This window comes from Zonotrichia leucophrys, chromosome 1 (genome assembly GCF_028769735.1).
Source record: "Zonotrichia leucophrys gambelii isolate GWCS_2022_RI chromosome 1, RI_Zleu_2.0, whole genome shotgun sequence".
NCBI lineage: Eukaryota > Metazoa > Chordata > Aves > Passeriformes > Passerellidae > Zonotrichia > Zonotrichia leucophrys.
This window is the reverse complement of record NC_088169.1, coordinates 87,972,577-87,993,287: the sequence shown is the minus strand read 5'-3', so window position 1 is coordinate 87,993,287 and position 20,711 is coordinate 87,972,577. Positions and strand designations below refer to the sequence as shown.

The 20,711-nt window shown below is 42.1% G+C and overlaps 1 protein-coding gene across 4 annotated transcripts in view; it reads right to left on the bottom strand.

Moving 5' to 3' along the window:
• Positions 1 to 3,281: 3,281 nt before the first annotated feature.
• TEAD4 (TEA domain transcription factor 4) overlaps positions 3,282 to 20,711 on the bottom strand; it is a 52,612-nt gene continuing 35,182 nt past the window's right edge. For all 4 annotated transcript variants that reach the window (XM_064721106.1, XM_064721118.1, XM_064721125.1 and 1 more), the window contains 8 exons: positions 19,399 to 19,533; positions 18,547 to 18,590; positions 17,917 to 17,972; positions 17,042 to 17,172; positions 15,923 to 16,096; positions 8,188 to 8,328; positions 6,639 to 6,791; positions 3,282 to 4,003 (listed from right to left, as the gene is read on the bottom strand). In XM_064721106.1, the coding sequence (XP_064577176.1) occupies positions 3,890 to 4,003; positions 6,639 to 6,791; positions 8,188 to 8,328; positions 15,923 to 16,096; positions 17,042 to 17,172; positions 17,917 to 17,972; positions 18,547 to 18,590; positions 19,399 to 19,533 (948 nt within the window). In that variant the 3' untranslated portion in view covers positions 3,282 to 3,889. The remainder of the gene's footprint in view (positions 4,004 to 6,638; positions 6,792 to 8,187; positions 8,329 to 15,922; positions 16,097 to 17,041; positions 17,173 to 17,916; positions 17,973 to 18,546; positions 18,591 to 19,398; positions 19,534 to 20,711) is intronic.

Below are 20,711 nucleotides of genomic sequence, written 5' to 3'. Positions count from 1 at the left end.
TCCTGCTTGGTTTTGATGCAGACTCTGCTTGCAGGATTGGTGAAACAGCATGACTCCCTGGCAGCTGCTTGAAGGCTCAGCATGTGTTCCTCCTGCCCCTTCCACAGCTCTACAGCAAGTTTCGGGGTGTTCTCACATGTCTGAATTAGTTCTTATTCTTTGCTGTAACCACACAAGATCCTCAACTCCTTCATCTGGTCCAAATGTCAAAGAAGCAAGACAAAAATGGAAACCATTGCACCAAAGGCTAAAGCGTGTGTGTTATAGTCAAGGAAATAATGATCCTTGGATGTAGATATTGAAGTAGGAAATTTAAATTCAATCCCTACCTTTGTCTCTAGGCCCACCTACATGTTGTCTTTGTTGGCAATGTCAGCTTAAGGAGTTCCCACCCCCTCACCACAAATACATGAATGAATTCAAATGAACTTGTCTTACCTGAAGTGTTCCTTTTGGCTTTGAAGTGCAGATGAAGGGAGGGCTCCTGACTTGCCTAGTTCTGTGTTGCTCAGACTCATGGTCTGTCTTATCTCAGAAGACTATCAGTAACTGGAATCATTTTAGTAATTCAGTTTGACATGATTCCACAAGTAGATGTAGCTGCACAAATTAGGGCTGATAAACTGAAGCATGTACATTAGAAAAAAAAAAGGGAATCAGTTAAATGGAAAGCTTTTAAGTGCTTTGTTATTAAAAAAACATGGATATTTAGATCTGTTTTGTCAATTTACGTTCTAAGGTCTTAGTGTTGTGGCTGTAAAGTGACCAGGGGAATCAGCTTTTAATGTTTCGTCCTTTGATTTTACAGCAAGTTCTTACAGGTTAAGTTAATAATTCTGGTTTTTCTGCCCTAACAGAAATTAAACTTGTAAGACACTCTGATATCCTCATTTGTTGTCAGTTCTTTAGAGTTCAGTTAGCCTTTCCTCTTGAATCTGTCTTTTTTTACATATGCTGCTATTTTGTGTTTGCTTTGCTTTATTTTTAGCAAAATTGCAGCTGGCTCTTAGTTTGATGCACTGTTTGGGTTTCTTCTGGTGAAATTCCAAGAAAGGAAGTCTTGGGGACAGAGAGCTACAGTCCTTCCAGTCTTTGAAGTATTTTTGCATGGATCTCACCCATTCTGCAAGGAGACAGAAGCTTTTTAGTCCACATCAAAATTACCAGTACCTCTTTTGCCTCTTAGCTTTACTAAATCTTCTTCATCTCTTGACCTGTGAGCTCTCCAAGACACACTAATTTTCTTTTCCTTTCTCCACTGAGTTTCAAAGGCAGGTAGATGTCTCTTGCTAACTCTGTTTATTGACACCAGGGTGCTGTGAACTCCAAGAGCAAGCATAGAAAGAAATACTGCCAGAGGAAAATCTTCCACTGGTATTAAGTTGAAAATAAACCCTGCATAAGTGTCTCAAAATCAACTGTGCGAAGATTTCCTCTGTCCCTCAGCCTGTTGGTTCATGTTTACTGCCTTGATAAAATCTGTAACTTCGCTTAATGTGGTTTTACTAATGATCAAGTAATGGACTAAGTGAACTTCTAGGGCTCATCTTCTTCAGGAACTGACTTCCACAGGGTCTGTTGTTGTGGTGTAACCCAGCAGTGAAAGCATGCAAGGTACCAAGCTCATGCTTGCAGGAGAGAACTAATACACATCATAAGGAATTTTCCATTGCTGGGGACTTTCTCTGCCCTTTCTCTGTGCAGGCTTCATTTCAAAACATTGGCCAAGAATACTTTTCCCAAGGGTCAGTCTTTTTTCTTATTAGCGAGGTTTTATTTGATTTGTTGCCTGCTCCACACATGGTTCAGAGATCAGGAAGGAGATTGCACAGGGCTGAAGCAGGCAGGTGCATGCATCACCAATGGTCTGTAGACAGTTGGTGCCATTCATACCCATGTGGCCAGCTGGAGAGGATGCCTGGTTTGCAGAGATTTAGTTAATTCAGTCCTGGCTGGCTTGGTCACCTGGCTGGGACTAGCAATAACACCCAATGGATGGGTGAGGGCAGCCTGTGCTTCTATGGATTTTTCATGTGTAGCACAGAACAGCAGGTATTTCAAGATGCTTTGTCTTCTAGGTGTTTAAAGTACTTGGCTCATCTTCCTCCAAGCTTGACTGATTCTGAGTACCAGCCATGCAGATCTTAAGGAAAGCTGTTGGCATCTGTGTGTCTGTATCACTGTTTCGAAGTCTGTTCTTGAAGGTATTTCTTTGTCTTGGAGAGAGCAGGCACAACAGGAACTTGGTGTAGATTTTGCTCAATAGGTGCAAGCAAATTTTCTGTTCTTGACCATCCATTTTTGGCTCCTGCACAGAGAAGGTTAAGAGCACTAGCCCTGCAAGGTCCTTAAAAGAAGCCTCTGAGAATACAGTGTCTAACAAGATTGGGGGGGGAAAAATATCACTTTTCCCATAACAGGAAACAAACCATCCTTCTCCATCTCTGACTTCATGGCATTATCTTCGCTATCCTCCTTACCCTTATCCTTTCCTTCCCGTGCTCCAAAGCACAGGGTCTGCCAGGTGAAGACTCATGCCTGTCAGGGACCTCCACGTGCAAATGGAAACCCACACTTTCACAGTTACAACAGATCAACTGGCATGCAGTTGCCTAATGAGGAAGTAAGTCAATTAGTCCCCCTTCCACATTAAATTGATCGTTCAGGCCACACGACTCTGCCTGGCCACCCAATAAATTTCCTGTTCACCCTCTGCCAGAGCATCATGCAAACCACCTCTTCCCTCAGAGCAACATGAATAGCTGCATCTTTCCCCCACATCAGCAGCATTGTGGAGACCAAGATTATTGCCTCTCAGTGACTCCTCTCTGAATAGACAACCTCAGTTTACAAGTAGAGCAGAGAGGCTGTGCTTGATTGCCTAGGAAACACAGAAAGCTAAGCTGTTTTCACTCTTCCCTCTCATTCTTTTCCTCCAGTTTGCTCACCAAATGATATCCTGTGCAATATTTGTGCATCTCACTGTCTGCAACTAACAGGTGGAATAATTTGACCTCTGTAAACAATTATTTTGCTGGTGCACAAAAGCACTGACTGGCTCACTGAGCATTGGTAGCTGTGCAGGGAGAATAGAAGCAAAAGCAGCAAGAATTATTTTAGTCTGTCAAGTTATCAGACTTGATACATAGAGGAAATCTACTGGGCAAGACAACATGATTTAACATACCCAATTTTCTAAGCATAATTTTATTTAAAACGCAAAAGAAAGATTGGTCTCTCACTGTCATGCATGGAAGAGAGGGAAGAAGAAACAAGCCTCTAACAGAGCAAGGCTGAATGAGCCTGTGACTGCACAACTGCTGATGTGGCCAGGCAGCTGTGCAGGATCTATGTGCAACCTCTACACACAGGCACATGACTGTGTATGTGTAACTGACACCTATATAAATGTATGGTAACCACGTCTGGGCATGTGTTGGCTTTCAAATGAATGTAAATGAGTGCACACACTCAGACCAGGTGTAGCATGAACATTTTCAACCTGTTCATATGTGATCAGAGTTGTGGAAGCTGCTGCCATTGCCACTGCCCCACCTGTATGCTCAGGTGCGCACACTCCTTTTATGTGTGTAATCACACCCTGGGTGTGCACTGTGGGAAATGCTTTTCACAGGGTGCCGACTGTGGTGAGACCCTAAAGCAGTCATTTGCCTGTTTCCTTGACTCCAAATCTTTTGCCCATTTGCACAAACCTGGAGATGGAAACTTCACTCTATCAATCACAAACCAGCTCAGAGGTACTTTTCTGAAAATACACAATATCTGCAGTTTATTTTTCAGTTTGGTTTGGGGGGGGTGGCAGGGGTTGTTCAAGCACAGACTTTTTCCTTAGACATGCATTCCGTGGACAACTCAGGGCAGAGAGTCTCTAGTCCTTCACCAGCCGGTAGATGTGATGTTGGGCACCGTGGTCACTAGTTGATACTTCAAAAACATATGCTATGCACAGCAAGGTCTCCTGTGTGTCCCTGTTTGTCACAACCTAGACAGAAAAGGAGAAGAAGCTGAAATGGCAACTGCTATTTCTCTGCTTATGTATTCCAAAACATTTAACACAAAGCAGAAAGTCAGTAATGGACAAAGAACAGAGAAGTGCAGGATCAATACACAAAGGTTGGTCCACAAACCACAGCACTTTTGCATCCTCAGAACTACAATGCAGTGAAGAGACAGGGAGATGACAAAAAGTTCACTGTGACCAAGCAGTGATCACATCAGTGGAAGCAGGTTCTCTACTTCCCACCCCTGATGTTGCAGATTTCAGCAGAGTGTAAGTGTTTCACTCTGGAAAAAAAAGCTCTTCTTGCTCTGTTTTGTTTGGTATAGAGGGACCCCCTCCTGTGGCACACCCACTTCTGTTCACACAAATATTGATATATCACAACCATAGACGGTTGTTTTCCTTCATCTGCTCCTGCTTGTCAATGGTAGACACAGAACAGAAGGATTAAAGAATAGAACTCCTATTACAGGAGACTTACAGATTTGACTCCATAACACCTCCCATTCCATACACTGTAGATGTTGGGAGAAGGATGGCTGCTACACTCATGCATTCTTACAGAAGCTCCTTTTTTCCCATTTTTTTTCTATGGCCCCTCAGGACCCTTTAGTGTCTCTACAACGTGACTCTGTCAGCAGCATGGTGAAGGAGCAGTGTTGTCCTAGTTTCTGCAGCATGCACTAGGTGGCAGAGACAAGAGAAATATTGCTCTCACAACTCCTAGCTCAGCTTCCCTCTCTGTCACTGCACAGCTTTGCACATTCTTGTCACCTGAGTTTGTGCCATAGCTAAAGTTCTCTCCTGCTGGAGAACACAGATTTTTAGCAGCAGCAGCACAAGCTCAACTGCAGAAGAAAACCATTACAGCTGGAGGCTTGAACTGTACCAAAGCCCAACTATTCTTGTGAAAACAGGAGGAAAATAGCTGTTTTCAAACTTTCCTATTAATTTTAGCAGTATGATTTTGGTCTGTTTTCTTTTCTTACATCATGATTCGATTTGCAGTTGAAGTCCTTTCTTCTGCAAGATGTGGTGAGTTATATACATCCAGATGTGCTAAGGCACCAGGCCCTTTTCTGAAAAACGGGCTCTGAAATCTTGGTGAGTTCTAGATCCAGAGAAAATTGTCAAGCAAGATAAATGATGCTTATGGGATTAGGGGTATTCTAAGCTCATTAAAGGGTTTATAAAAAATATAATTAGACTTGTCTCAAAGGTGGTAGTGGGGACTGAGGGCTACCAACATGTCTTACATAATGCATTTTTCATCTCTGCAGTGGGGAGTGGGAAATGCCCATGCTGCTGCTCAGGGAGCAGCACTTTCATCTTGCACAGCACTGCAAGGTAGTGTGTGCCAGCCCCCACTTGGGACATGCCTTCCCATGGGAAGGGAAGATAAGGGAAGGACATGGGATAGGGAAGGACATGAGATTTCTCAAAACAAAGCCCCTGAGGAAGTATAACCATGTGACAGGTTTTTTCTTAGAATTTATAGGAAATGCTGCCCTGACTGAGGAATGAAACATGCAGAAGGCAGCTACAATGTTCCCCTGTATGGATTACAGCACATAAGTCTTCCATCTCTCTGTCTCTGCCCCTCTCATGCTTTTGCTCATATAAAAGAACTCTCAGCATTATTACTCCTCATTTCCTCCAGATGTTTAAGATCTTAATACAAGCATGAAAGAGTAAAGTTAATGCCCTATGATGTATATTAACCTTGAATTTTATAGCTGATGTGTCTGAGCCACAGAGCAGTGAAACAAGTTGCCTGCAGTTATCAAAGGTCTTCAGAGAATGGAATGAAAACCACTTTGATTTTCAGTCTTTCATACAGCCACCAGCATCTCTTCTACTTACCCAGCCTCATGTTCTCTGGGCAAAGATCAGTGATGCCTCTTACAGAGGTGAACACAGAATTCGGTCCATTAGAAAAATCCACTTTTTAAGCTGTCTGCCCTCTTCCCAAATTTAGGCTGCTGCATCTGAGCCTGGAAAGGCTCCCAGTATAACAAAACACTAATGGAAATCTAATTGCTGTAGCCTTATGATCCTGACCTAGCTAGAATTTGCAGTGATTCAGAAGGTGTCACAGAGTTTCCCCACAACTCCTCTGCATGTCTCCATATTCTGTACAGGTCCCGGGTGGTCCTGAGGAACCAATTTTCTTTCCTCCCTAATACGGTCAGTGAAGAACTTTTCCCAAAGAAAAATTTTATAGCCGCTCAACAATGCCCTTATGGGTTTTTTTACCTTGCAAAAAGGGCCAGGGCACAGAAAGGACCTCAATATTTGTGAAATAGTGGAATGAGCATTTCCTTCACTGACTTTTTCATTATTCCCCTTCCTTTGTCTCTCTGCCTCATGAGCTCTCCCTTTATTTTTCTTTTTATCTCTCTCTTACCCAGGTCTCTCAAATTCTTTTGCTGCTCCTCTGCATGAGTTACCATCTCTAGAGCTCCATAAATGGTCTTGAAGTGCAATACACATGAAAGAAATTAAGTTCAATTAGATGCTGAGCTATAAAAGGAAATCTGCTTTGACTCTCAACAGTGATCTCCTGCATGGTGCTTACATGTTGCCAAGTTGCAATGAAAACAGCTGAAATCCCTACCTGTAAGATAGTGAAGTTCTCCAGCACACTGTTCATCATGTACTTCTCGGGAAGGTGCTTGAGTTTGTGGATGAAGTTGATCATGTATTCGCAGAGAGGGGAGCGGTGGATGCGGTAGGAGTAGTGTCCGTTCTCGTAGCGCGCATACTCTGTCTGCAGGGCAAAACAGAGAGGGGCACGTGGGGCTGTGCTGGCACACCAGTGACACTGTCACAAAAAGGCACTCAGAACAGAAGAATTACAGTGGCACTTTTTAATAATTTTATGAACAGTGACCACAGTACTTTGCACCAAGGTCAGTCCCCTTGAATCCTCCAAGTTCTTTAGCTTGATTTCTTGTTTTCTTGAGAATGCTGGGTTCCAGCTTCTGAGCAGCAAACCCTCAAGGCACTGTGAAAGGTAACTAAGAGGAACAGACCGATTGACACCTACAGTCCCATCTGCATCTCTACTGGAAAAGTACTAAGTGTGAATAAACTGAAAAAGTTAATAACTACTGCTTTAGCAAGGTCAGGAAGTAATGATAGTAATATACTATGCTCAGGATGCTTTATAGTTAAAAAGACTAAAGCCTTCTGGGATCTGTGTGAGAGAACATAGAATTTATGCCCCCCACTTAAAAAAGGGTCTGGCCAATGATACCCAGAGGGATTTTTTTGCTCACATTCCCACCTTGGTTCCTATATATTTTATCTGCCTTTGAAGAGAAGCCATATTCTATGATTTCACAGCAGACCCTTAAATGCCTGTAACCTTCTCTGACCCCAGAGGCTTGGTCGTCTTTCATGTGCACCATGACACCTCCCTTTAGCCCCTCTATCCCTTTGCAAATACTTAACTTCAGGCATGCCTATCATGTGCCTGGAGATGGATTTTGGGGAAGGATGCACCTTGAACTGACTGCTGACATGAGAATAGCTGGTGTTCTGCACATAGATGCTTCTGCATCCTGAGGTTCCTTGAGAAACAGGGCAGCAGGGGGCATGTCAAAGCAGCTTTCTTAGCAGCGGAATGTGGCATCAAAAAGAATTTCTTCAATGCCAGTTCTATGCATAACCCAGTTATTTGCTGTTGCTCAAGCTGTAAGTGTATAAGCTCTAGATCTAATAAAGCTGTAAGGCTATAGTCTGTAAATTATTGCAGTCAAATTAATAGCTATAGTTTAGAAATTATCTGTTTGAAAACACTGGTGAGAGTGAGGTGTTGCTTATATGTTTTCACATTTCTGGACTACAAAACACATCTGTGTTCCTTAGCTTTCTTTTGCTTCCCAAAAAGCCCCAGAGCATCGGCAGAGCTAAGAGTCATATGTATTTACATCTCCTCAGAAGCTGAGATTTAAGGGGAAAGTAGCGAACACTAGCACATCTTCAGTGAAATCCTAAGACAAGCATTTTGCAGGCTGAGTGATCTTACATCTATGGCATCCATCTCCCTGACAAGAAGCATGAGATATATTTTGCCTTGAGATACAAAGGTAGGATGCAAATACTCGAAGTGACAAAACAGCAGCCAGAGAGAATCTTGCACCCAAGTGTCAACTCCTTACCTCTACTTTCTCTACCACTTGCTTTCCAAAGGAACACACTTTGGTGGAACAGGTAATGACCATGTTTTCTGGGCTCTCATACTGGCTAGAAACACCATAGAAAGATCTGGATTCATCTTCAATATTGGTATTCAAATCAGCCTGCCAAAAAGAAGAACAAAAAAAATTCAGATGATTATCAATAGATGGTTGTGGCATTTTCTCACCATTACTTTACACAGCCAGGATAGTGAAGTATTGGGATTGTCCACAGCTCCTTAAGCAGACCAATGTGCATTGAGCCAGCAGGAGAAATCTGAAGAGTACTGAACAAAATCCTATTTCCACATCAAAAAATGGTGTGGGTTTGCATACACATTGGGGAAATCTGGTGGAATATCCTCCTAACATGAAAAACATGACATGCCTTGGAGGTACTCACAAAGCATGTGGAGAGCAGACTGCAGAGTCAGAGCAGTGCAACAGACAGGCTAGACTGGCCTGACTCACCAGGAAGGAAAAAAATAATAAAGCAACAGCAATAAAGTTTTTCCACCCTAAGAACATAGTAAGGGAAAAGAGACAGCAGGGAAAAGGAATGTGTGAGTACACACACACATCAGGCTCAGGTACTACAAATGTAAATAGACAGGATGCAACATAAGGAATGTAGGTTACTGATGGATCCGGCCCAGTTACACCTGAATTCAAACCCATCTCCAGTAGCAGCCACAGTTTTCAAATGTGGGTGCCTAAGGCTGGCCAACTAAAGCCTCCTGTTGGAACAGAACTCCTAAAAATCCTGGCTGTCTGAAGCTTCCACCAGGGGTCATTCCAACCGCAGTTATGAAACAAGTGGCGGATCACTTAAGCTCTAGAAACACTAGGGGTGTGTGGGAATGCCCAGCTCAGCTCCCTCCCCTTCAAAACTGAAAGGGCAGAGCTCCTCTGTGCTCCACAAGCCCATGTGCTAATTCACATCAGCCTAAAAGCAAGGATCAGTTCCCATAGGCTGCTCCAAAGCATATTATTCTTCCAGCTGAGCTAAGGGAAGAGGAAACAGAAGAAAGTGTGTTCCTGCTACAGTGTGACTAAGACAGCGTTAGATACCATTCTAGCAGGGTTTTCTTAACCAATGTCAGTGAAGAGATTTTTATTTGAGCTCAAGAGCTGCACTAAGGACAAGCAATGTGGTAGAACTTGACCACCACAATAATGAATGCCCATCTTCTTTGCCATGCAAAATACCTGTCTCTTAAGTGCCATGAGATAATAAATACTGTTAGCTTAGTTGTCTTAAGGAGCAACTTCACAAAAGGTTTAGGTCAGTCTAGAAAGTGACAGTCAAGTTTTCTCCCCTTCTGTAGACACCTGAGCTTGCTGCTGCCTTTGTGGCATCACAAAAGAGAAGGGCAAAAAGATTGCCTATTTTCATAGCAACACATACTTGGGTTGGCTTGAGACACTTGAGAAACTGCACCTCAGAGTTGTAGTTTGATGCCAGACTGGTCCTGACGCCAGGAGAGAGCAGTGTCAGTCTTCCAGAGCAGTTTGTGCTTCCCCATTCCTGCTGTACTGACACACATCTCTGTAGCTGTACTACAAGGCTCGCTGAGGAATTGTTCAAACATAGAAGGTGTTGGGAGGATGAGCAGCAGCAGGGATAGCAGAAGGCAGGACAGCTTATTCCAGTGAATTGTTATGGCCATGCTGAAGACCTTGGTATTAAATAACTGTAGTTATGCAGCTACTTTCTTTGTACCACAAATGCACCTGTATTACAGAATAGCAGTATTACTCCTTTCTGGTTTAGGTTTTTATTAAGTTACTGTAACACTGTACTTTAATACTGTAATATTCACTTCCATGTCAATGCAATCAACTGCATTATTTATTTCTCCTACACTCCAACTCTCTGAATAAAGATCAACTTCTTCCCTTGTCCAGAGAGGAGCTAGACTAGGAGTCCTTCACAGTATTTTTCTGCTATTTCCCTTGGGAGTCATAAACACAATGTATGGACTTGATTCCGCTCTTCCAAAGAAATTCTCCCACTGAGTCAAAAAGAACAAAGGGTCAAGGCTACAGAGGCTTGGTCAGGCCACTGCTACATAAACACTTGCAGAACCAGATAAACATTTTCAGCATCTCACTAGTAAAGTTAAGGTTACATTCTCTAAAAGACTCACTGGTAAAATTTAAAAATATACACACAAAATGAGGCAAAGCAGAAAAGTGCTAGTTGCACTTCATGAGAAAAGCTTCACTGCCTCTAAGAAGCTACTCTAGGTGCTCCCACAGTTTGGCAAGCCTCCCATCACAAGGCCAGACTAGAATTTCACAGCCAATTAACATCTAATTAATCAACATTAATGGTAAAACTACGGTAATACTGTTTGAACTAAGGAGTTGTCACCATTCACTGACATTGTGTACAATCAGGTACCTGGAAGCCCTGTTGCAGTGGAGCAGCAGGATCATATTGGAACTCCCTCACATTTACACTGCACATTCTATTCTAAAGCTTGTCCCATATTATGAGCTAGGACAGTCAGACATGGAGTGATCAGTCACCAGAAGCTGTGTACCCTCCTCCCGTCACCTTTACAGATCTCATAAACATACATACAGGGAATTTCAGCAACTCCAGGGAATGACAGTAGCAGTTTGCTGAGAGCTTTAGCTCATGTTTGCAGGAGAATGCAGCTGGAGCACCCCAGACACTGCTGGCCTTACAGTCACAGCTTTTTCACCTATTTACAGCTGCTGGTTCCCACTTTCTCAAGAAAGGCACTGCCCCTGTACCAGAGGTTATTTAGCACACACAAATCTGCTCTTGAACTATTTGCAACCTGGTTTATACACGTGAACTGAAAATAGCAATGCTATACATGAATACAAGACCAAGGAGCAACTCAGAAGTGGAACTCCCATCTCTTAGCTTTTCCTGCTGTGGAGATTATTACCTCCTGAAGGGAGACAAGGCAGAAAATTGAGGAAGAAAAGTGCAATCTGCCATAGCCAAATTAACTTCCAAATGTCAACTGGACACTGGGGTAATTCACAAAAGGATGCAGTTAAACTTCTCAGGATTGCATGAGGACAAGACCATAGTGACCAAAAGAGCTACTGCATTTAGCTCAACATCTAAAAACACTATGGCCTTCATGCCTAGATTCCTATGACTTCCTCACAACACCTAAACCATCAGGACTACATTGCTTCTCTAAAGAAAACCTTGTGTGAAAGCACATCCAGTGCTGGAGCAAGCCCCCGAGGTGAGCAGAGACAGGTCTGACTTACTGTGTCCAGTACATTCCACCCTGAAAAGATGCAAGAGAATAATAGTGACTATGATTCAAAGGAAATTCATCTTCCCACAACTCCATCAAGCAGGAGAGCTAATCTTCACTTTATGGTCTGAGAATGCATAGAATTTTTTTATACATAACTGGATGTGACTAGAACCCAGGTGCCTCAACTCCTGTCTGGCAAATGCCCTGGTATGTCCAACAACAAATGAGATGGTCTTAAATAAATTCCTTAGCCCAGGATGGGAAGCCAAAGGAGACATAGGCAGGATTTAGGAAAGTCTCACAGAAGGGGCTGAGCTGCCTGGCCCCTCCAGGCTCCTACTTGCCACTGCTAGAACAGGGTGGGACTGCGGGGGCAGCAGCAGCAGGATTCAGGCTGTTGGGTGGTGTCCAGCATTCAGACAGCTGTTCTCAGTCTCTTTTACAGGCAAAGGCAAAGATCAAATAAATGAGACATATTACAAGCTAAATCTGAGTTAGGAGCCACCAGCTGGACCAAACTACTTTATCTGACAAAGTCAGGGTTCTTGCTTTCTGTCCCAGAAGTTCCAAATGCAAAAACCTGAGCAACTCTGTCATAGCAAAGATCTGATGTGTCTGGGATGTGTTTAACTTGCTTTGTAAGCTCAGCACAGATGACACACTTATCCACAGCTTGCCTGATGACTTCCAAACATGCTGAAACTACAGTCACTGAGATATCTGTGATACAGCACATCCCAGATATTCACATACTGCATGCAAGAGTGAATCTGCCTGCTTGGAGGAGTAACATCTGGGATTCCCTCCTTTCCAGAGAAGTAAGCATAATGTTTCATTACCTACAAGATAGGATTTCTAGATGGAAGAGAAGGGATTTGTTCTGGGAAGAGCATAGTAGCCCTCCACAAGTTAATATGCTCCTTTCTCCCCTCCATCTCTGGAAAAGATTCTTTGAAAATTCCTCAGCAATTTAATCTTTCAATCTGCCTTTTGCTGCTAATAAGCTGTTGAACACTGTGGGAGACAACTTTGGTGAAAGTGCCATTGGCAGAGTCCGCTTACATAAGGGTGGTGGTGCTGGTGATGGCAGGTGAAATTACTGTGTGTAAAAATCATAAAATTCTCTGTTTCTAGCTGCTGTCTTGTTTGCTGCCTGAGGAGTACCAAGAACAGAGTGAACGTGAAGACCAAATTGCCATTCCTTGTTCTCCAGGCAGTTCCAGGATTGAAAGCATCCAGTGGGCAAGGCAGGGTGCTGAGGGCAGTTTGCACTGCTGCTGTTTTGACTGGATTTGCTTGTGACAGGAGAGAAGCCACGTGCAAGACAGCAGTTTCCAGCCCACCCCTTCAGCACTTTCCCACAGAAGTAAATTCCATTTAGCTGAAAGGAGCACTCAGACGCTCAGAAGATCGCTTGCCTATCAACAAGAAGAAATTACTACATACATTCTTCACAGGCAGGACAAAAATTCCCCTGATTCATGTCTCTGCAGATGACTGCTCTGTGCAAAGTACTACCTGTCCTGAATTACTGATTTGTCATTTTTCCTTCTGTCTTCCATGCAGAGTCTCACAACTTCTGAAAGCCCCAAGATGCAAGTGCACCATTCTACTAACGTGCAAAGCCCTGAGAACGCCTCTTCCCCAAACTATTAATAACGATCCATAGAGGAGGAGTTCACAGGGAGAAGCAAGGAACAGGTGGCAGAGATAATATTAGCCTGGAAAAGAGCAGGACTGCCACTGTCCATGTGTCGGGAGGCTGATGTCTCACATTCATTGTCGTGTGCTAGAATGCACTTGGAGCACAGAGAAATGTCACACAGATGTCATGCACAACTTGCCAACCCAAGTCCAAAAATCAGTTCATTGTACCAAATTCCCAATGCCAAAATCAAGGAAGAATTGCAAACACTGCAACACTCACTATGTTTCAAACTCATCAACTCTCAACTTTTAGCTATTGTATAGATAATTTAAAGCATCTTTGAACAAAGGTGAACATCTCTTTCTCAGTCATACTAGATCCTCAGTGCTACCACAGAGGTCAAAAAACCTCAACCCTGGTGTTTAGAATTAGGCTTCTGGTACACAACAGATGATCTGGTATATTCAATGGTTACTGTAGCAATGGTAGGTTCATGCCTTGGGTTCTTCAAGCCTAAAACTGCAGATACACAACCCCAACTTACTCATTCCTTGATTTGTTTAAAGTCTTTGTCACCTGCAACCACAACTTCCACTCAGAACCTCTGAAAAATCAATCATGTCTTCATGTCTCAAAGCTTCCCTTCAAGTATTTACTTCTATTCACCATTTTATCTTAAAATGATGCTATAAAGTCAATGGTGTAGTAACTGCTTTATCCAATACATCTTTGAACATCAACAGCATATTTGTATAGTTGTCCAGAGCTATCAGGCAGCAAAATGAAAAAGCACCCTAGCACATACTGCTACAAAAGTATGAAAATGCAGAGGGATATAAAAATTTCTGCTGAAATCTAATTTTCTTCCTTTTTTGTTTTTAATCATATTGCCTTATTTGTGAAAAGTGTTTGTTTTTTTATTTGCTAATTAAGTCTTACAAACTTACCTTTAACTAATGACTCGACTTGTAAACTTTGCCTGTTTCTAAGTGATAAGCTGTAATGAGTGCCACCAATAAAATCTGATGTTAACTCCAGATGGGATTCAACAATTCAAGGGTACCAAAAAAAAGTATCAGACAGTCAAAATATTAAACCAAGCCCAGAAATATTTCTGTCCTTTTAAGTATAGAGTTGCAGAGCCCCACAGCCTTGTGCACACATTGGAGTACAGCTGTTTCAAATCCTATTCACATCTCTTTAATCAAGCCAAATTCCAGTGAGCTGATACCCTCTGAACACCTCACGTGGGAGCAGAAAAAACCCAGCCTGATGGCATGCCACCATCTAAATCTTTCAAAACCCTGACAGAGGTTGGTCTGACATGGTGCATAGGGCACATTTATACTTCTGATATTAAAAACCAAGTTATCACAATCCCCAAACTGGACCACAAAAGCAGAAAAGCACACTGTCAATTTTGATAAATAAATCACAGTTGCAGCAGATCACAATTTCATGATTTCTCTCTCTTCACGTCAGGGAGTTCAAAGTGTTTAATTCTCTCTGTGTAACATCTCCCTCTAAGCTCTTCCTTTCGGTTCTTGAAACTTCCAAAGCACAAAAGGCAATCAATACCTTTCAAAATACCCCGTCAAAAGATAAGCTTCTCAGCAAGGTGCTGTTTTCTCTCCCAGCCAGAACAGAGCTGATCTTCCACCTTTTGTTTTGAGCACCCCAGGCAGGCTTTGTTGTACTTTGCCAGGAGCTAATCCCACAAAGGGCTCAGCTCAGTAGCAGAGACTGCAGGTAATAAAATTATGTGTCCTGAAAAATCAACAGCAACCAACACTCTAGGCACAGGCACTTGAGAAGAAGACTCCCAGCCAACATTCTCCAACTCATTTCTGGAAAGGCTAGGCTTGGGACAGCTGGGAAGTTGCATCTCAAGGCACTTAACTCTTCCTTCTGAAAGCACCAGACAGGAGGCTTTCCAGTGCCACTTTGTATGAAGGGAATGAGATATAAAAGCTCATTTTTCATCATCTCACTCTGACTTGAGGTTGAATGATGTGGTAAACTCAAGGTGAAAGGCTCCAAATCCCATTACACATTCCCTCAGCCATCTACTGTACAACTGCCCTGAGCTACTATTATTTTTAATTTCATAATTCCTATGATAATATCAATCACCAAAGCTATTTTGTTTGTACCTTGAAGCACAATGGCACAGTTTTTGCAAATTTCAGTTAAATCACAAAAATCCAAATTGAGTGAGTAAGCTTTTGCCAGGCTGATTTCTACCAATTTACCAGAAGTCATTTCAGTAATATATTATCAGCATAATCCAATTTCATTATATTTTTCTCTTATCTCTTGCTCTTCCAGCAGTAAGCATGCATCTGTAAATTATTAGTATTGAATAACACAAAATGCAGCTACAGAGACAGGAGAAGAGATGGAAAAGTATTGCTTCTGGCTGAGGAGTTACACAACACTGAGAGAAGTGAAGCCTAAGAGTATGCAGAGAATAATTTCCTCTGAATTCTTTACTTATACATGAATAAAAATTCTAGAGGGTCCAAGTCACCATTAGCAAATCTGCAGACAGTAGTCAACAACAACTCTACAGATGGACAAGGTGAAAGATACATCTGCTGCAGACCAGAAAGTGTGCCTTGTGGGGTCAAGGAAAGATCTTGTGGGCTCACGAAAAGTGACAGTGACAGAAATGTGGCTGTTTTATTTAAGTTGCCTACATGGGGAAAAAATTGTTGGGAGGCAGCAGTTTTCCAACAGCCAGGGAGGTCACAGCTTTAAAAGTGACAACCTTCACAGCAAATGGGTACCCTACAGAGGGCCCTTCTCTTACCCAGAATTTGACAAGGAAGAAGGCATTGGCTGGCCCCCTTTCAAAGAGCTCCTTCAGGCCCCCTTTCTTCTCAGGGAACTTGTCATAGATCTGCCGGATATCCACTGCCTCGAGGTAGGGGTCATTGTAGCTGGGGCTTGACTGCCCAATGTGCACAAACAGGTGCTTGTTGTACTGAAAAAAGAGGAAAAACATGGGATTAGAAAATGGCTCAGTACCATTCAGTACCTACTGAACATCCACTGTCCTTCACAGAAGACTGCTGGAAGTCAATGAAGATTTGATAGAGTTTTCTGAAAGAGCAGAAGAAATCAATAGAAATATCTCTACTAATACCAGCTCATGCTGTTCTTTCCTTCCTATCAATACATTCACACTTTTTCCTTCTCTGAAACACCACTGTTGGGTTTTTTCTTCCTATTTTCACTCCTAAGTTGTTGCCTTGTGCTGCTGCCATATAGCCTGCAAAAACCTGAGACACAGTGTTACCTGTGACAGGTCACTCAGTCAAACATCGATGCTCCTGTCCTACGAAAAGCCTGAAATCCCAGAGCAGATAAATCCCAGGCAAGTAACACTATCTTTTCTGAACTCTCCTATCTCAGCCCATCACCAGAGCACATCTCAAGATGCAGAATCAAAAAGTTTAGCAAGAGAGGCAAATCTTACTACTTCCATTTCACTGTGGAAACACATTGACGCAAATTCATCACAGTTCCACCAATTTTAAGTTCTTAGCTCACCAGAGAAACACATGGCTTTATGTGACCCTGGCAACTTCTGATTTTGGGTTCCATATTGGAGTCTACCTTACAAGGCTGGACAGGACAGCCAGAATAGCCTGGCAGGGGCTTATGACCTCAGTGCCTGGGGCTCTGGTGTATGAATATCCACGACCCTGGACAGGGAAGCCAGAAGCACAGTGCACAGACCTGGTTCTATCACTACTTATCCTCTAAGAGGAGGATATCTGGTGCTTCCCAAAGGTGCCTTTCTGTTCTCCAAAGAGCAATGAAGCAAGTATTTCCATACGCATAGAGTGTTATAACACATCCATGGAACAAGAGCTGTCCAAAGATGCAAAATTAATGAGAGGTGGAAGGAAGGTGTGTTTCTTACTGTGTCTTGGTCTTGTTGTTGTTCCAAGAATGCAGAGAACTCTAACATCCAAAGTTTGGAGCTAGCAACCCTTCGTCCTTGCCAAGCTGGTGCTGACGGGGAAGGTGAGAGGCCAGCAGGAGATTCAAACCCTAAGCACACAGGATTTATATAACAATAATTTAGAAAAAAATGGCAATGGCTTTCCAGTAGAACACCTACTGTCAAAGCTGACTCATAGTTTCCTTATGGCTTCATTCAACTGGCAAAAATATCATCCACAAGACCCTCAGTCTACCTGTGCTCTAAATGGCTTGCCAGTCACCCTCTGCTAAGACAGCACTGCCAGGGGTCATGACATAAAGGACAAACCACACTGGTTTGACACCAGAGAAAACATGTTCAGCAACTTTAAGAGGATTTAGACAGAGCCCTAAAGGAGCAGTGAAATAAACTGTTTAGTATCAGAATGAGGTGTCACCATTGATCTCTCAAAATGGGGAAGCTGAGAAGGAAAAGACATTTGTTATTCCACTTAATAAGAAATTAGGAACACAATCATGTTATGACAAAGAACAGTGTTCTAGAGCATGAAGCATGGTGGAAGACCAGTAGAGATATGAAAACTTTTATTCTCTGCTGAGCCAAGAAGAAAAAAAACCCCAACACAACCAATATAAAACAAGAAGAAAACAAAATTTACAAGCTTCAGCTCTCTCAGTAAAAGGATGAGAACAGGTAATAAGAGGAAATCATATAAAAATTGGTTTTGGCTCTTTGAAATGTTTCAATAGGTTTTGTTTTTTTTTAAATTAACTTTCAAGATTTTTAGAGTGCTGGCTGTTTTTGAAATTGGAATACAATTTCAAAGGAAGGAAGTACATTTCCTTACCTACCTGGTATTGGAAGCGGAGGCTGTACAGCATAAGGTTGTTGAGAAAAAGGTTTCACACTAGAGAAGTACACAAAGTGAGGTGGTAAATAAAAACACAACCAAACAAAAAAATATTCTTCACTGACTGTTTGGACAGATTAGATAAAGTATTTCTCCTCAGACAGAAAGTGGCCTAAGTGTCTTTCGGAAATTATCTTTCTGTGTGGGCAAGAGAAGGGTCGTGGGCAAACACTCAGAAAGCAGTAAGGGGCCAGGACTGGACAGATAAAAATTTCCCTGCAGGTGTTCAGCAGGCCCCCCCTCCAGATTTGTTTTTCTGAGATCACTATCAGCCTCTTAATACACTGGTGCCCATCTATTTATCCTTTCCTTTCAACTACGAGTAGTTCTATATCTTTGCAAGTGGATATAGGTCTGGATGCCTCTCAGACTTTCAGACCCAAATTCAGAGACATTCAACACCCTCAGGTAAACACAGTTTTCAGGAGAGCTCAGCTCCATCTTAACACTACTGTAAGAAAAATGAAGGCCTTAGCATTTCACAGATCTTGTAATAGCTAATGGTGTTCCTCAGGCAGCAGAGAAAGCAGCAGAAGCACCTGCTTTGGATGCTCCGTGAAGGAATACTTACTCCTGGGAAGATCCTGCTTGGCCTGGCAATGGTCCTTGCCAAAACTGCAAGAGAACAACACATAGGCAGAAGTCACCACTCTTAGGAAAGAGATGAAAAGGAAGGCTTGCTCTTTTCTGAGGAAACAAGCTGCAAGCTCACAGACCTTTAAAGATGTGAATGAGTTCTCTCTTCTTTTTACATTCCTGGATTCATTCTTGTGGAGATGCTGATTGCCCTTTTTTTTTTCATTCTACACACTACTACTCATGATATGCAAAAAACTGACCCTAAAGTGATCTTTAATGTTAAATATTATGCATCAACTTGTGGCTCTGTCTCCAAAGCTTTTATGATGCTCACTCTCTTGGAAGGACCATTTTCCCCAGGAAAGTTCCATGGGAGTTATTTTGGCAGAAATCAATGCTCAGCAAATGCTCACTAGGCCCAACTCATAGGTACAGAGATGCTGACAGACCTTTCTCTATTAAGGATTTTGTGTAAGGGCCATCTGATTAAAGTGCTGAGAAAAAGATTGGGAAATATAAACTTGAGAAAGGGTCAGGATGGCCCAAACAGATTTATTCCAAAAAGATGCTGGACTAAGAAAGTGATGTGAAAATCCAAAGGAACTGATTGTTCTCTCCCTTGTATCATTTAAAAAATATACACAGTGAAACTCTATTGTTTTATATCAGTGTGAGCAAAGAATTGGACAAAACTGTTGAAGCCACATGACAGATTTATTCTACAGAGACAATGCCTTTTGGCCCCTTCTGTCTCAGTTCTCAGGATTTTTCTGAGCAAGTCCCAACATCCTTTCAAACAGTCAAGTGTCTTCTGAAATTTCCACCAAGTCACTGATCCACTCACCCCAGAAACAGCAGGGTAGGCTGGTCGTGGGAGACCAGGCAAGCCCATTTTACTATGGAAGGAAGTTGCAGAGATAATCTGGGCAGATGACATTGTAGCCATACTCTGCATGGCTTTATCTTTAGCTGCCTGATCCTATGAGCAAGAACAGAAACAGAAAAAACAGGATTATTATAATGATTAACTAGTTGCCAGCTCTAATGGTCTATAAACAGAATTCTCGTCAGCTTCTCTGTCAGGAACAGGCATCTCTGAAATTCTGGGCAGTAAACTCACCAATAACTGTCCTAAGAACTCTTTAAAGCTGTAAGGCTGTGACTCATTACTATAGCTTCAGATGTGAATTATCAGGCTTTCTGAAATGCTGGTTTAAAGACCAAGAAGCATTTATCCTTTCTTTCTGTCTGAGGGCTTTCAACCATACAGCTGTAAAGTTTTGTTGTGGAAAGTACATCCCTAGCTGACTCTTGTGTTTTAATTATTGGTAACAATATTCAATGGGAAAGATTCTTGATTACAAGAAAAAAATACCTGTGAGGCAAAGGTCACAAAAAGAGATCATCATCATCACTGCAGAAAGGACTACCTCAATTTGGGACTGTATTAGTCTCAGACAGAGTTCATCATTTTATCCCTATCTTTCAAGTTTCAATGAAACTTGAAACCTTCATAATCTCCAGGGCACATATGCAGGGACAATCCTTTTTGTATTTTAACAGGACTGTAGATTTACACACATTCTTACAGGCAATGACAGTGCCACAATTAGTGGGTCTGAGTTATGTATAAAACAAACAGCATTCTTTATTTCTTCTTTTCTTCAAGGTATAAATAGGCAAACAGAAGCACTTATCTTCTCTCTTCCCTCCTACATCCCCTACAATTAATCTGCATCCTTTAAACATTCCACATTTATCTGTGGTATTATAATTACCACAGAAAACTCACAGATTAATTCATAGCTTGAAGAAACTGCTGAAAGAGGCACAACAGCCCTTGCTGTCTTCTTCAGGAATTCTCACTTCCCACATGCATTTACTGAACTGCAGCAAGTTCTCACCCTTGGGCCTCCATTCTTTCTAACCCCTCCAACCTACCTAAGGTTCTCTAAAGTTCAAAGCACAAATATCCTAATGTGTGTAACAAAAAAAAAAAAAAAAAACCAAAAAAAAACAAGTGGAGAAGCCACCCTAAAAAAATCTCAATAATAAATGTTAATGTTCAAGGAATGATCACTAGAAATGGGCAAAACTTAACCTCTTCTTTTTTAGAGCATTTGTGACTTCAGTTAGTACCATTCAAGTGAATGGAAG